General features: G+C 36.7%; 1 protein-coding gene across 1 annotated transcript; it reads left to right on the top strand.

Annotated features, from left to right (window-relative positions):
* Nucleotides 1–1,876: 1,876 nt before the first annotated feature.
* On the top strand, nucleotides 1,877–15,624 carry LOC113726423 (autophagy-related protein 2-like). The gene is made up of 14 exons (XM_027250131.2): nucleotides 1,877–2,532; nucleotides 3,238–4,325; nucleotides 4,811–4,959; nucleotides 5,529–5,704; nucleotides 5,833–9,057; nucleotides 9,152–9,264; nucleotides 9,982–10,189; nucleotides 10,498–10,611; nucleotides 11,744–11,851; nucleotides 11,938–12,070; nucleotides 12,413–12,615; nucleotides 14,482–14,678; nucleotides 14,796–14,871; nucleotides 15,366–15,624. The coding sequence occupies exons 1-13, from the start codon at nucleotides 2,329–2,331 to the stop codon at nucleotides 14,866–14,868; spliced, it is 5,991 nt and encodes a 1,996-aa protein (XP_027105932.1). The 5' UTR covers nucleotides 1,877–2,328; the 3' UTR covers nucleotides 14,869–14,871; nucleotides 15,366–15,624.
* Nucleotides 15,625–16,535: the final 911 nt, after the last annotated feature.

Raw genomic sequence — 16,535 nt, forward strand, 5'->3', positions numbered from 1 at the left:
AACAATAAGACAGGAAGGCCAAGGTGAAATTCAGAACAAGACAACAACGGGTTTTCTGACTTTTGAGTTTTTGTTCTGCTTTCGTATTCCCTTTTGCTAATCGCTGGTTGCTGTCCCATCATCCACAGCTAAGCTACTAAATTCCAGCTTCACCACTCAAGCAAAGCAAAAGCAAGATCAACCCAGCGGCAACTTAGCGGGCGACTCCTGTCTGAAATGAAGCAAGTTGCTTCAGCAATCAATATGAGATTCCGCCCAATCACGCGATCCAATTACTACTAGATACAAGTATCATGCAAATATATATATATATATATATATATATATTAAGGATAATTTCAGAAACCTCCCTGAGGTTTCTAATAATTTCACTGAGCTCTCTTAAAATTCAAAAAATTACATATACCTCCCTTGTCATTTAAAATGACAATACTATCCTTAAATATTTTAATAAAATTCTTTTGTTTGGTATGCTTAGATTTAGAATGATTTTAAAATTATTTTTTTTTCATTTTGTTTCCTTCTTATTCCTTTTTTTTTTTTATAAAAATTTGTTGCCACTTAAATTGTAAAATTACCACTATTATTTCTAGTTTCTATTGTGACCAAATATCAAACTAATGATTTTTTTGATGAGTTAACTTTATACGTAACCCGATATTTTTTGCTAATCTTTATTTTCTATATTTTTGGTATTAAAATTAATGATAAATCAAAAAGAAATTGTCCAAAATCACAACTAAATTATGATAATCCCACTACTTAAAAAATTCATAAACTTTGAATCAATTATTTCAATATTTTATTTTCCATCTTATAAATCTAAATCTATAATAAAATACCATAAAAAATATCATATTTTAGTGATAAAATTATTATTATAGTTGTTTATCACATAGTATGTATGGACATGAAAATTAAGCACCTTTTCCTCATAATTACGGCCCCTGTTTGGCACTTGAGTTTTTTTTTTTTTTACCAAATTTGTCTGCTACAAGTTTTTAAAAAATTTTAACTACAGTAAACTCAAATAACTTCTTAAAGTTTTTAAAGTATGCATTTCAAAATATTCAACAATTTACACGCTTCAAAAATTTTTTTAAAAAGACTTCTACAGTAAGTTACAGTAATTTTTTTAGACAAACATCTAAAAAACTCACTTACTAAACAGGGCCTACATTAGATAATCTTATAATTCTATAGGAAAATAAATTAAAACTCATTACACAAGGATATTTTTGGATATTCATTTAAAATTTTGACCAAATCAATATTATTTTAAGGTTTTATTACTAAAACTATCAAATCAGGGAGGCATATATAATTTTTTAAACTTTAGAGGAGCTCAGTGAAATTGTCAAAAACCTTAGGGGGCGTTTCTGAAATTATCCCTATATATTAATATATTGCCCGCCAGACCAAACCTTAATAAAAAGCATAGAACCGTTTTTCTGAGATTTCAAGAACCAGACACCGATGGCCCTGTTCTCGATTGCTTTACTGCAGATTATATAAAATATGGTTATAGAAATTAATTATAATGAATAATTAAAAACAGTAGTATATGTTATTCTTTAGGCGGTGATTATAGATGTTAATTTTTTTAATCATTAAAAAAATGTGTAATCAGAATATATAAGACAATTGAAGACGCACCACAGAAACCGATTATTTACAAATCAAGTTAAAATATAACTAATTTCGAACAATCCCGATATATCATTAATACGTAATAATAATCGCTTGAGCCCGATCGAACGCCCAACTAATCTCCCATGGTACAAATCCTCAGGCTAAGGGTACAACATATAATAGCTCAGCCGCCAAGCTATATTAAATTACTCCTATTTAATCGTTAAAAACTAACTAAAGAAACACATAAATCCCAGCAGAAGGATTCCGATATTGAGTACTGGTGCTTAATCCAATGCAGTTGCATTTTCGTTATTCCATTCCCCAGCAGGACACACAAACGCAGAAAGCATACGAAATCACTTGTACCCAAACACGACTCTTCCTCCTCCGACCCCCAGCCCAAACAAATTTATCACATCCTTCTTCATTACTGATTTCTAACCTCCCCAGTCTCTCCCTCCTTACTTTTTCTTCTTCTTCTTGTGTTTTTTTTTTGTTGCCCTTTGAGATTTTGTACCTCTAATGGATGGAGGTGGGTGATGAGCCTCCATCAGAATTTATGTAAAATAAGAAAAGTTTTTTTTCCTTGCTGTAGATACCTCCTGCTAGTCAATTAAGCGGGAAAAATAAAAAGAAAAACTAAAAATTCAAGCAAAATTTAGCCTAATTTTTGAGAATTAAGAGGGGAAGAAGATGTTTTCGTGGAACATCGCCAAGTCGGCGGAGGCGATGTTCTCGCGGTGGGCGATAAAGAGATTATGCAAGTTTTTGTTGAAGAAGAAGTTGGGGAAAATCATACTTGGTGACGTTGATCTTAAGCAGCTCGATGTTCAGCTCTCCGCCGGCACTGTTAAGCTCACTGATCTTGCTCTTAACGTTGATTATCTCAATCACAAGGTACTTAAGCAGTTCTATGTTCATTATTTCTGCCTGCTGCGGCTTCTCTAGTCATTCTTGTAAAAATTCCAGCTTTTTTTTTTCAATTATCCTTTTTAGCTATATGGATGGCTATTCTATTTGTTTTAAAAGTTAAAGCTTGTTGATTTTGCGGAGAAAATGGGTAGGGCTTATTTAATTGCTTGCGTACTGGTAGAATTTTGGCTAGGGATATTAGTTTTTGAATGTTGAAAAGTTTCACTAAGCAGTAGGATATAAAACCGGAGTTATAACTATCATATTTTGCTCTCCCGGGGTTTAGTTGAGTGCCAACAAACTGAATAACAATAAAGCAGCAGTAGAGACGAGCTAAAAAAGAAAGTTGCAGTTGAGAGTGGAAGTGACTATGCGGTGATTATCCTTCAAAATGGTGACGTGACATCTCCTACCCCACCCCCCCTCTCCCCCAAAAAAAACTGAAAACCAAAGGGAAAGAAAAAGGGAAATGCTTTTTGTTATAGATGTTACCAATTTTAATCGCTCCATGATTGGCTGTAAAGCAATCTTTTCCTGTTTAAGTTTTCTACTTATACAACTTTTGAGTTGATGGCATTGAATTGCTTGTACTTTCCAACTCGTGACTTTCTTGTTCATAACGAAAAAAAATCAGACTAGAAAGGGAATAAAAAGAATATTTTGATCATCATGTGTTTCTTGTTCTTTCAGTTTGGTGCTGCTGCAGCAGTTATGGTGAAAGAAGGTTCAATCGGTTCTCTGTTATTAACATTACCTTGGAGCGGCGATGGCTGTCGAATTGAGGTTGATGAACTTGAGCTCATCATTGCTCCTGGTGGAGCAAGTGTTTTGCATGATGGTTTGGAAACTCGCAATTTTGGTCAAAACAACAATCATCCTGCCAATCATGACTCGAGAAAGCTGGAGAATGATTCAGGATCAAGTGGTGGTGTTACGCATACCTCAGTAGATGTTCACGAAGGAGTTAAAACCATTGCCAAGATGGTAAAATGGTTGCTTAGTAGCTTTCATGTGAAAATAAAAAGATTGATTGTGGCATTTGATCCCTGTATAGTGGAGGAAACGAATAAAAGATTTAGTCGAAGTTTGGTACTTCGAATTTCTGAAGCAGAATGTGGAACATGTATATCTGAAGATCCAGATCCTCATTTGATGGAAGAAGCCAAAGATAATTTTCTTGGTTTAAGTCGACTGACCAATTCCTTTGAATTTCAGGGAGCAGTTCTTGAATTGCTACAAATAGATGATGTGGAACACCAGAGTACATGTGCATGTGCTTCAGGAATCAATTTTGGAGAATGGTTTTCAGACCGCTGCCAATCAACTGCTATGACTCCAATTATTACTGGACAAAACGGTGGTTTTTCTGGGCACCTAAAATTGAGTATACCTTGGAAGAATGGTTCCTTAGACATACGCAAGGTGGATGTAGATGCTTACATTGAACCTCTGGAATTAAGATTTCAGCCAAGTACTGTTGCATGGTTTATATGTTTGTGGGACATGTTTAAAGACATGGGTTCGACAAGTGGGAGTGAGATGCTTTGCAAAGCAACAGATACTGTTTATGATAATGCTGCATTAAATTATACGTCTTCAATGCCAGATGTTCGTTCACTTAATGCAGATAAGGTGCTAGAAGAAAATGATAATTCGTTGGTTAACTGCAACTCTTTGCTTGAGGAAGAATGCCGACTGGAAGCCCTATTATCAGAATTTCATCTTATATCAGATTGGGTAGGTAGAAGCCAGAAAGACGAACCTGATTTTGGGGAGAGGTTGGTATCATGTTGGTTCTGTTTTGCTCATCTTAAATGTGCTCAAGATGTATACTTTCAGCTCTTGCATCAAACATGCCTAAGTTTAGTTGTGTTAGAATTATTTTCTACAGGCTAATGCTAAACAAACCCGGAAAATCTACTTGTGGAACCGACTAAGTGAATGCAGAATTGTTGTACAGGATATGTAGAAATTTAAACAAAAAGATGATCAAAATTTAACTGAACTCTATGTCTCCAACAAAAGGTGCCTAATCAGTTAGCTGAATTATCATTCCATTTTGGATATGATGCATTAGATCTGATGCTCATATTCTCAGACATTCTTTTTCGAGCAAACTATTAGAGCTTTCATTATTCAGAAAAGAATCAGCTTGAAACAGATGTTTGGACCTCAGTCCTCAGACATGGTTGTTTGCCTGTTCCATTTTGGTTCTCCATTCCCCTTGCTATGCTTTATGAGTTATGTGATTTGTTGTTTGCAGTGTGTACCAGTTTTTTGAATGTTTTGATGAGTTGAGAAGTTCACAATCAGCTTTGGGCCAAAGTGGGATGTGGAACTGGACCTGTTCTGTTTTCAGTGCTATAACTGCCGTATCCAATCTTGCTTCCGGATCTTCACCTATTCCACCTGGTATGTGATTGACTCTGCGCGCATAGTATGTGTAAGAAATGCCATAAAAGAATAATGGCCCACCACAGATCTGAGCACAACTTTGTAGTTGTAGGCTTATGCATTTCACAGTTGTACTACTCATCTGCCCCTTTTCTATGCAAATTGGGTTGATTTTCTCACACAACAAATACTTATGTTCCTTATGCCATATCATTGAGGTGTGCAACATCTGGTTGCCCTATAGCAATTTTTTCGTAATATTTTTTAGCGGCATGCTTGCATGCTTGTCATTTTCTTCTTCTTTTCATTATTTGGTGGGGTTTTCTCTCCACAAGGGAGTTGGGGTAGGGATTTATTTGAAATGACTGTGGTGTGGTATAGTTAATTTTTATGATATTTTTTGTTACCAATTAGCATGGGTGGAACGGGGAACTATGGAATATGGCATACTTGTTCCAATTTGTAAAATGTTGTGAATTTTGCAATAGTTCTGCTGGTAATACCAATTAGTTTTGTTGCTATCAAGATATGCTTGCAAGAGAGACGTTGTTTATCAGTTATTGATAGTCTTTTATGCCCTTGTGCAGTACAGCAGCATGTCGAAACTAATCTCAAGGTGACTGTTGCAAGAATATCTATCCTTTTTTCCTTCTTTGACAAAAAGCCTGAATATTCCTGTTACGAGAGGGAAAATCAAGCCAAGGCTGCTCAGTATGTTCATTATCTGGATATGAAGTTCCTAGACCTGCTACTTGTCTTGCAGGTAACTTTACAGTCGCCAACCCACAACCAGAAGGAAAAATTTTCTTGTTGAGCTTTAGTTTTTACAAACATTTTATGTCTTCCTTTCATTACTTTATATTAACAGTCGGAATTTGATAAGCTCAACAGGTATGTCCTGAAGAGATTAATTTTGAGGCAACAGTCCAGCATATAGAACTGGATGATCATTTTTCTTCTGAGAATGACAAAATAGATCCTAAGTTGCAAAATGAAAGTGTAACAGCGAGCAGTCTGACTGATTTAATTCAAGTAATGCAAGATGCTGTTCAAGATGCTCTAATTCCCTTTAGCTCATCAGGTGAATATGCTGGAATGGTTAGTAGGAGAGGTTTTGATGTGGATGTTCAACCTAGTATGGTTGCATCGAATGCTTGTAGCTGTATTACCAGTTGTGAGTGCATTGACATGGATAATGTTGTGAAGGTGGCTTTATTTAAAACTTCGGGCATCAGCCGGTGCCAAGTCACTGTCAGTACTGGTACATCTGCTAATTTTGTTTTGGGGCCAGTCTCTTTTACATTAAGTTTGCCACCATGTGTTTTATGGGCAAACTTTGGTCTGGTTGATAAGGTGTCAGATCTTCTAAAAGAAGTTGGAGCTTGTAAAATGAGTCATGGAAGGAATAATTTTGCATCTAAGACGATTTTTAGTGAGAAAGAATTATATTCTCAGGAGAATGAAGAAAAGAATTCCCATGGTCGTGTCTCGTCTATTCCATCAGATGAAAGTCTAAGGGGTAATATATGCCTTTCAAATGCAAGGATAATACTCATGGCAGGTTACTATTCCTTCAATCAGTTTCTAGCTCTTGATTTCTCTTATCCCCAAAAGTTTGGGGACAAAAATCCCAAGGCCTCTGAGCCTGCATCTGGCACTAGTTTGAGTGAAGGAGGCTTGCTAGAGAATTCTAAATCCTTGCAATTGAGTTGGAAGGATCTTGCTGTCTACCTGATTACCTCTGATCCTGGTGAGAATGGTGGAATTGAGTTATCCAATGTGTTGAAGTGGAAGTTTTCTGCTCACATGATTATGTCCATTGCCAATGAAACTAGCCAATTATCCGCCATTAGTATGTTCTGGCAGGATGGTTCGACTGGTCCATGGATAACTAGGAGAGCTAAGCTTCTGGCTACTTCAGGGAACTTGAATAACAGACAGAGATTCACGGGAAAAGATTATGAGTTTGCTTCTGTAACTTCTGCCAAGGACATGGAAGAATCTGACAATCACGCTAAACAGGAGATGGTTTTGAGCTCTGGATCTTTCATACACGTGCTGCTGTCTCCTGTTATGGTCAATCTTGGTAAGGCTCACTACGATAGCCTAATATGTCTGCTGCATCAGCTGGTTAATTGTTTGTCATGTATGGCCTCTGATACACTGAAGGAAGAATCTAGTATATCTCAGACATCTATCTTGGTTGATTGTGATTCAGTTGGAATTGCTGTCTGTATGGAAGAAAAAGTAGATACTAAAAGTTCAACCCAGAGTGAGCTTCCTGGTTCTTGGCATGGTTTTAGACTCAAAATTCAGAAATTTGAGTTGCTTTCTGTTTCAAATATTGGTCGAGTGAGGGGTGCTAAATTTGTTTGGATGTCGCACGGGGAAGGCAATTTGTCTGGTTTTGTTACTGGAGTTCCTCATGAAGAGCTGCTTCTCATCTCATGCAGCAACTCAACCATGGGGCGTGGCGATGGAGAAGGTTCAAATGTTTTAACCCCAAGGTTTGCTGGGTCTGATATTGTACACTTGTGGAATCCAGATGAGCTTCATAGCTATATGTCCATTGCTGTGAGATGCAGTACTATTGTTGCAATTGGTGGTCGTGTGGATTGGTGGGAAGCAATATCTTCCTTTTTCAGTGTGCCCTGTCGAGAAATTGAACAAACGGGTGAAAATAGTGTGCAGGAGGGGGGTTCTGAGAGCAGTGCACCTTTTCAAACATCCTTTATTCTTAATCTGGTAGATATTGGTGTGAATTATGAACCAAACATGTATCCGTGTGCCAGCACGGATGGTTTAGACGTTGAATCTTCTTCTGGCATGGTCAGCAAAGCTGCTGATGATCAATATATTGCTTGTTTATTAGCAGCATCTTCTTTCACACTTTCTAGTAATAGCATATCTGATTCCTCTGTTGGTGTATATAATATTAGGCTGCAAGATCTGGGTCTGCTTCTTTGTCCTGTATCTGGACCTAAAACTTCTGGCAGTAATTACAGCGTAGAGCATCTCAGCAGGGCTGGCTATGTTAAAGTTGCTCATGTGGCACATGTTAAAGCTCTTTTGAAAACTTATTCTAAAGGGGACCCCAGGTGGGAAGTAGAATCATCAGATCTACGTATTGTTGTAGGTACCTGTTCTGACACTGCATGTGGTTTGATTCGTCTGGGAGCCCAACTCCAGCAGCTGTTCGCACCTAACTTGGAGGATACACTTGTGCACTTGCAGACTAGGTGGAATGATGTTCAAGGGACAACTGAGGATGCTCAGATTGGGACACACCTTGGTGGTGCTGCTCTATCAGATATTGAGGGGCAAAATTTAGGGGCAAATAGTAGCTCATGTAGAAGCAATCTGATGGATGAAATTTGTGAAGATGCATTTCAGCTGGTTGGAAATGCTGATGGCCAGAGAGATTATGATGATAGAGAGTTTAATATGTCAATCAATGATAATGTTCTTGGTGAACCAAGTGAACTGAGTGCCAGCAATGGTGAACATTTTGCTGGTTGTTTCCCCTTTTCTGAATCAAATCCAGTTGTTGGACTGGAAAATAATGGGGCATCATTTCAACATGAAAATGTTCCAGAGTTTATTGAAGAATATTTCTTGTCAGATCTACGCCCTCTGTCAGGAGTTTCCTTTACTTCCCAGTTACCAAACGAACTTCACTGTAAAGCTGGTATCACAGGCAGTGGGGAACTGCCATACAGAAACAATGGTTGGTATGGGAACACTTCTTTAAGAATTGTAGAAAACCATGTTTCAGAGGTCAATGATCAAGCTAATCCCGGGCAACTAGAGAATAGTGAGTCTTCCAGTGGTTGCACTGAACTTGATGATCATGGCAGAATAAAGGGGTGCATACTTCTCAAGAACATGAATATAGTTTGGAGATTATATGCTGGTTCTGACTGGAGTAATATTCAGAAAAGTCAGGAGCATTCTACTTCTGGACGGGATGCAACAGTTTGTTTAGAGATCTCACTGTCAAGGATGCAGATCCAGTATGATATTTTCCCTGATGGTGGATTACGTGCATCTCAGCTGTCTCTTGCCATTCAGTATATCCGCGTGAATGATAACAGCAAAAATGCACCATGGAAACTGGTCAGTCTTCGATGTGATTTAACTTTTACCTGGTTCAAGTTTGCTGTTTTATCATGCGGCCCAGTGTCTGACTCCTTATTTTATTCTTTTGAAGGTGCTTGGATATTATCAATCAAAAGATCATCCTAGAAAATCTTCTTCAAAAGCTCTTAAGATGGATTTAGAATCTGTCAGACCAGACCCTTCAACTCCTTTGGAGGAATATCGGTATGCATTTTGTTTCTCTGAAGCTTTTTGCTTCACTGTTTCATAAAAAGGCATTATTACTCACTTGTTTCAGCTGAATTTAGGATCTGGCAGACCCTTGTTTGCTTTTGGGGGGACATTAATATGCATTTTCTTTCTATAATTATTTTTCTTCATCTTTCTAATATGAAGGAAATAGTAGTTAGTTCATTTGTTTTTTCTCCGTAACATAATTACTTGCTCTTTTCATGTTGTGCTTCTGTATGTTCCTGATGGAGTTGCAGTATAGTAACTCATATATCACACCACTTTTATATCTATGCTTATGGCAAACATATATTGAGGAAATTAGATAATCATTCACGCCATCCACATATGTGCTAGAAACTGCTTGAAGGTTTTCTGTTTTTCTTTAACGTAATCTTTCTGTGGTGCTATTTTTTTCTTTAATCTAATATATGACCATTAATCCAGCTCTGTGCTTTTCCATCTTTTTTAGGATAACTAGGGACTAGGGAGAAAATTCTTAAGTTTGTATTTGCCTCTCCCTTTTGCTCATGCAGCGTACAGTCTTTGAATATAAGCAACCCCACAGCGAAAACTTGAGTTGTGAGGGTCTCCCCACCTCAAAATTTAAAGTATTGAATATGTCGCTGGGAAAAAGGACAGGAATTGTTGAGGATATGAGAGTGGATTGATCTTAGACTGTTTCCTAATAAATGCATGTTTCTCTTATAGGTTGCGTGTTGCTTTTCTTCCAATGCGTTTGCATCTTCATCAAAGTCAGCTCAATTTTCTCATCAACTTCTTTGGTGGGCAAAGAACATCTATTAACTCACCCAAGAATGGCACTCATGATATGCTTGAAGCAGGAAAGGGATCACACAAGGCTGCAAGTCTCAGTGGACATACAATTGTTCAGGAGGCATTGCTTCCCTTTTTTCAGGTGAGTATTTTGAAATTGCTCTATTCTCAGGATATAATAAATTGTTTCATTCTGGTTAATGATTAGCATGTTAGATCTTAAATGCAAATTATAAACATTCAAATGCTCACGGGGTAAGCAGGAAATCTGGAAAACACTAAACTTTGCTGTAATTATATGTCCTTCAGCTATTTGGTTTTTATAGGAAAGAACTGAAACTCTCCATATCATGGATTTGTATTTGGTAACTTCTGTAAGCGTTTGTGATTTTTCAGAATTGGACTTGTTCATTTTTCAGGCATTCACTGAATTTTTTCCTTCTCTTGCAGAAATTTGACATTTGGCCTGTCCTTATACGAGTTGATTATGTTCCATCTCGCGTTGATTTAGCTGCACTAAGGAGTGGGAAGTACGTGGAACTGGTGAACCTATTAACTTGGAAGGTAAAATTTTCATCTTTCTTGCTTTTACCCTTCCTTGCTGTGATTACTGAATTAAATGGCACACCTGAGTAAAAATAGTAATTGAATAACAGCCAGCATTTCATGTTAGTGTGTGTTTAGATCTCAGGTTTTCTGATGGAAAAAGTTTGAATTTGTAGTGTCCTTCACCTGCCTGTGGAGAAAACGCTTGATGCATAACTAGCTACATCATTTACTTGTTGAAACTAGAGTCCATTATTCGAATTCCTTATTCCAACACATCTTACTGACAGTTGGACACACTGACATGCAAATTTTTCTTTACACCATACTGACTTCACATCATTCAAATTCCTTGTTTCAACAAATCTTACTCATGATCGGACACATTGATATGCAAATTTTGCTTTTCCACTGGCCTTTTAAGAGAGGACCATCTAGGCATGTAAATGCTTGATCTTTTGTCAGAATAGTTTAGGTTCCAATTGTAATTTTAATACCTCAAATTGAAAAGTTGTCATTTTTATGGTAAAGTGCTTCAAAGGGTCAACTTCCTAACAACAAAGTAAAATAATGTAGATTATATGAGTAGTGGGATATGTTGTCGTGGTAGTACCATTTTTCACTAATTCTTTCCCTTATCTGCTGGGATTGCTAATACGGATTACCATATGGACGATCAGAGTTAAGCTTTAGCTTTTGGTGCTTTACATGTTCTATTTGGTGGAATGCAATTGGATTCTTTGGTACATTTGGTACTTATATCCCGAACTTTTCACTTTGCACCAGCATTCAGAGTTATGGTGCATCTGTCAAGCGAAGATTTCATAAACCATTGGTGTATTTATTAGATGCATTTGTAACCGCCATTCAAGTTGTCTTCTCCCAGTGTCTGTGTTCTACATTTTTTCCTTCTCTTAATTGCTCTTTTAGGCTGATTACAGCATTCGTATGCCCTTTTTGGTATTCTTTGAATGAGGATAATTTATATAGCCCAAGGTGAATGTAATTCTCTTGTTCAACAATTTACTATTTCTCCATCTTTGGTTATTACCAGGTAGGAACACTTAACTTGCGAGAATCTTAGTTCTCTTTTGGAACCATTTTGGCTTGAAAACTGAGTGTTCAACTTTCAAATGATTTCTAATGCCAGGGGGTGGAGCTACAACTTAAGCATGTTCATTCAGTTGGAGTCTATGGCTGGAGCTCTGTGGGTGAAATGGTACTTGGGGAGTGGTTAGAAGACATCTCTCAAAACCAGGTTACTGCCATAGCTTAAAAGTGAACAAGCTTTTATACAACTTGTGGCCTCATTGTGCTTCCATAATAATGATTATATTTTTGTAGGTTCATAAATTGTTGAAAGGCCTACCTCCTATTCGATCACTGGTTGCCGTTGGTTCTGGTGCTACAAAGCTGGTGACTTTGCCCGTAAATGGCTACAGGAAGGATAGGAGATTGCTCAAGGGTGTTCAGAGGGGTAAATAGTTCCTGGAAACAGATCTTATATATTTGAATCTTCCCTTTTAAATGGAGTAATATATGCATTGGATTGAGTTACCTTGCCTCAACTTCCCCCTGGCCTATGCAAAATACTATCTGCATTTTGAGCTTACTTGGTTATGCATCGGTCAGGAATCATTTCAGTTATGCATGGGTCTAATATAGCTACCCTGGAAAATTAGATTCTGGTATTGTTAAGGCTAGTTTTTAGGAATTTCTCTCCGCTATCTGACTACTGCACTTGTGACATTTTCTGCATTGCCTTTTCTGCTATTTACTAGATGATGGAAATAAACAGTAAGCTTTGTGTTTGTACCAGGTACAATAGCATTTCTTCGGAGTATTTCACTTGAAGCAATTGGTCTAGGAGTACATTTAGCAGCAGGAGCTCATGACATCCTCCTCCAGGCAGAATACATACTTACAACCATTCCACCCTGCGTATCATGTCCTTTGCAAAGCAGAGCGAGTACTTCTGTTAGGTCAAATCAACCAGAGGATGCCCGGCAAGGAATCAAACAGGTGAATCTAGAACCATTTTGAACTGTACTAAGGTATCCTATTTGTTTGTTTGAGATATGATTTTGGGTTGAAAGATGTATCCATTTTTATAAACACTAGTAAGCACGTGGATATATTTTTTTCAAAATATAAAACTTTTAATATATTAAATTTTGTACAAAACTTTGATTATTGGCATAATATAAACTAAGAAACTATATAATGAACAAAATTAAGCAATTGGTAATTGTACAAAATGTTTATTGTGTACAAAATAATTAAAAGTTTATTGTGCATTTTACAGTTATAAAAACTCTGAAGATGGAAGATTATCATATTTAAACTAAGTTGTTGGTATAATATTGACTAAGAAACCATATAATAAACAAAATTAAGCAGTTGCTAGTTGTAGAAAACGTTTTTAATATACACAGCAATTAAAAGTTTATTGAACTCTAAAGATGAAAGATTATCATATCTAAACTAAGTTGTTGCATATCTTACTTGGATTGTGACAGTAAGAAGAGGAAATATTCTATGTTCTGTCAAACCTGTGTATACAACAAAACCTGAGCAAAATACATACTAAAACGTTATGATTTGGATACAACAAGTTTTTATCAATTTTAGTAGTTGTAAACCTTTTCTGTTATATTTTTATAATTATCGATAATTTTTTTGAAGTTTTCTTAGTCAATTTGTCCTAATATAGTGAATTTAATCATCAATTTAACCTTTTGTTTTCTCATTAAGTGTTTATAACCTTTTGTCTTCTTATTAATTGTGATTTTCTTCTGAACCAATATGTGTATAAAATATAGTTAGCTTTAGGCCTTGTTTGGCGAGTTTTTGGGTGTTTATCTAAAACTTTACTGTAACTTACTGTGAAAGTTGTAGAAAAAAATTTTGGAGTATGTAAATTTTTGGATATTTTGAAGTATATAATTTAAAATTTTTGAGAAGTTTTTTGATATTACTGTAGTTAAAGTTGTTAAAAAACTTGTAGCAGACAAACTTGGCAAAAAACTTGCTTGCCAAACAAGGCCTTAATTATCATGTATAAGAATATAATAATTGGAGATAATTTTAACACACAATAATTGGAGATGAAGAAAATGATTGGTGAATATAATTGTAAGTGGGCAGTTTTTAATTTTAATTACCAACATTTTTGAGATGTAATCTATTGAAACTTTTCATTTTTCTTATTAGTTTCATGATTGAAACGCAATAAAAGTCATGAGGTTAATTTAGGCATAACAAAAACTAAGATCAAATTATGCTTACACTCCTATTGCTGAAACTCATCATACTTTTTATATAGTAATGATGATAGGAAATGATAGCTCCCGTTGCAAATGTGAGTTATAACGTGCTCTCTATCATTAGAGGCAAGTTTATTATCCACTTAAAGTTGACCATGCTGCAAGGCTGTTTCTGTTTGATATAACTGAAATTGGTATAAGCATGAAAGTAACTTTTCCCGTGACTGTAAGACCACTTGAAAGACTGTATGTTCAGGCTCTCTTATAGTGAGGACTTCATCTCTAATAGCGGGAGGGCTCAAACCCGGGACCTCTCACTTGCACACCCCCCCCCCTTCAAAAAAAAAAACTACCCAACCCATCCCTCCCCCCTCTTTGTTTTATCCCTTATTGACTCATTCTTTTCCTGATTAATCCACGGTTTGGGTACTTCAAAGGCTAAAGATATAAAGCGGATGTTTATACTTATTGTATACTCTATTGCAATTAATTAACCTAATTGTGATGTGCATTGCAGTTGACATTTAGTGAATTTAAAATTTATTTTGCCTCTTGAAGCAATATGTGATAATAACTCTCCTAAATAAATCTATCTTGGATTCTGATGTTTGTAATTTTTTAGGCTTATCATAGTATCAGTGATGGCCTTGGTAAATCTGCTTCTGCTTTAGTACGAACTCCATTGAAAAAATATCAACGGGGAGATGGCGTGGGTTCTGCTTTGGCAGCTGTTGTTCAAGCTACTCCTGTGGCAGCGGTAGCTCCAGCTTCTGCTGCTGCAGGAGCTATGCATTATGCTCTTCTTGGTGTGAGGAACAGGTAATCCCTACCTGATCCCAGCTGTAAAATGCATAATCTGTTTGTCGTCCAGAATTAGTAATGAGCTGTGCCTTTAAGTGATTAGAACTAATGTCGTTTTCATATGTTCTCCTGCAGCCTTGATCCAGAGCACAAGAAAGAGTCTTTGGATAAATACTTGGGATCATCTCAGCAAAGGGAATTCATGTAATAGGTATACACTGTATATAAGACAAACACATGATCTGTTAGTGATTGATACATTCACACTGTTTGAGGTGTCCTATTCTTGAAGTAAATTTCATGCTATGTGTCTAACGTCAATGAGTGATAGACGTGAACCAAATAGACCATACAGCAGAAGACGAGAAATATTGCTAGAATGTGCTTTGGAGAAAACATCACATGTGATTAGATATCAGAAATAACAAAGATGTCATTGTACATTATTCCTTTGAAGAAAAGTTTACAGAGAAAGGAATAATGTGTAAGTTTCCAGAAGTCTGTTAATAGTTGTGTATGATGTTTACAGACATAATAATAAAAATGTATGGCATACGCTTGGGACCTCTTTCTGGGAATGTACTTGGGACCTTAATATGCTTAATCTCACTATTCATAATGTCTGTTTTCATTTTACTCTCTATTCTTTGCTCTGTTATCGTATCTGTTGACTCATAGAACTGATTTCCTTTTTACCATATGCAGGTGTACAGATAGTGAAACTGCAGAAATTCTTTACTGTCAGAAGACAGAACCTGTAAATAAATGTAAATACCTGGTGATTTGTAGTAGTTTTGCCAACAAGCCAAGCCTTGCAATTGAGGTCATTGGTAATTGATGTTTGTTGTACCATAGTCCTTTTTGTATTTGGTTAAACTTACCTAGTGTTTCACACGACATAGTTTTCCTTGTAAATAGCTCATCGGTTTTTTGAAGCAATTTATTGGATTTTCATTTTCTCTTATCCATTTTGTCAGTGTAATTGAATTTTATGAAGATATAACCAGGTGGATGATTTAATGATCAAGGGTGCACACGTGAGCCTGAACTGAAGTTCACGAGATGATCACCCCTGCCGCACAATCCCTTGCGGAATTACAATGTCATTAACTGGATTATGTGAGAATTAGCAGCAGGGAGATTAGGCTGCCTTTGTGTTTCCCTCTCTTGGCAAGTGATTTGGTGCTTGTGAACTTCTATTGGCAAGGCCGACTTGCCGTTGCAGGTTATATTTTTAGTTCTTATGACCAGTTCATAGCTGGCACCTTAAACTGGGACATCAGTTAACTGGCATCGGATGCGCTAATGTAAGAGGGAGGGAGGTACTCCCAAAACCAAAGGTGGGTCTTCGTTGGGAAATTGGAACTCTAGCGCCTTATGCCTCTGGATTAACATTTCAATTCTGTAGCTAGCCTTGGTCAATGCTGCTCTGTCACTGGGGACGCATGCTGCAAGTTGCGTAGTGCTTTTCTAGCCTTTCACAGCTGAAAAGGCAGCATCGTCTGGACTGGCGAGGAATTTTTCTTATCAACCCTTCTCGTCCGTTTAACAAGGAATTTTTGTCCAAAAGTGAATGCCATCTCCCGCTCCATTAAGCTGCATATGAAAGCATTGACAACAAAATGCTGCAAAATCTTCTTCAGGTTCTAAAGCCGTCTCGAGCAGTATCTGGTAATAATTGTAAATCCCCGCGGCTGGATTTCAAAATTTCCGATTTTTGGCAGGCATGTCACAAAATTTGAAAATCCTGCTCGTTGAAATGGCAGGGTGAACTTTGGACGCCATTTCAAATTCTCGCCTGAAAGATTTCTAATATACTAACCTCCGAGGCATTTTAATTATTCTGTTGTATTGTCGATTGCTTGAAAGAAAAAT

The sequence above is a fragment of the Coffea arabica genome, chromosome 2c (assembly GCF_036785885.1).
Source record: "Coffea arabica cultivar ET-39 chromosome 2c, Coffea Arabica ET-39 HiFi, whole genome shotgun sequence".
Classification (NCBI taxonomy): domain Eukaryota; kingdom Viridiplantae; phylum Streptophyta; class Magnoliopsida; order Gentianales; family Rubiaceae; genus Coffea; species Coffea arabica.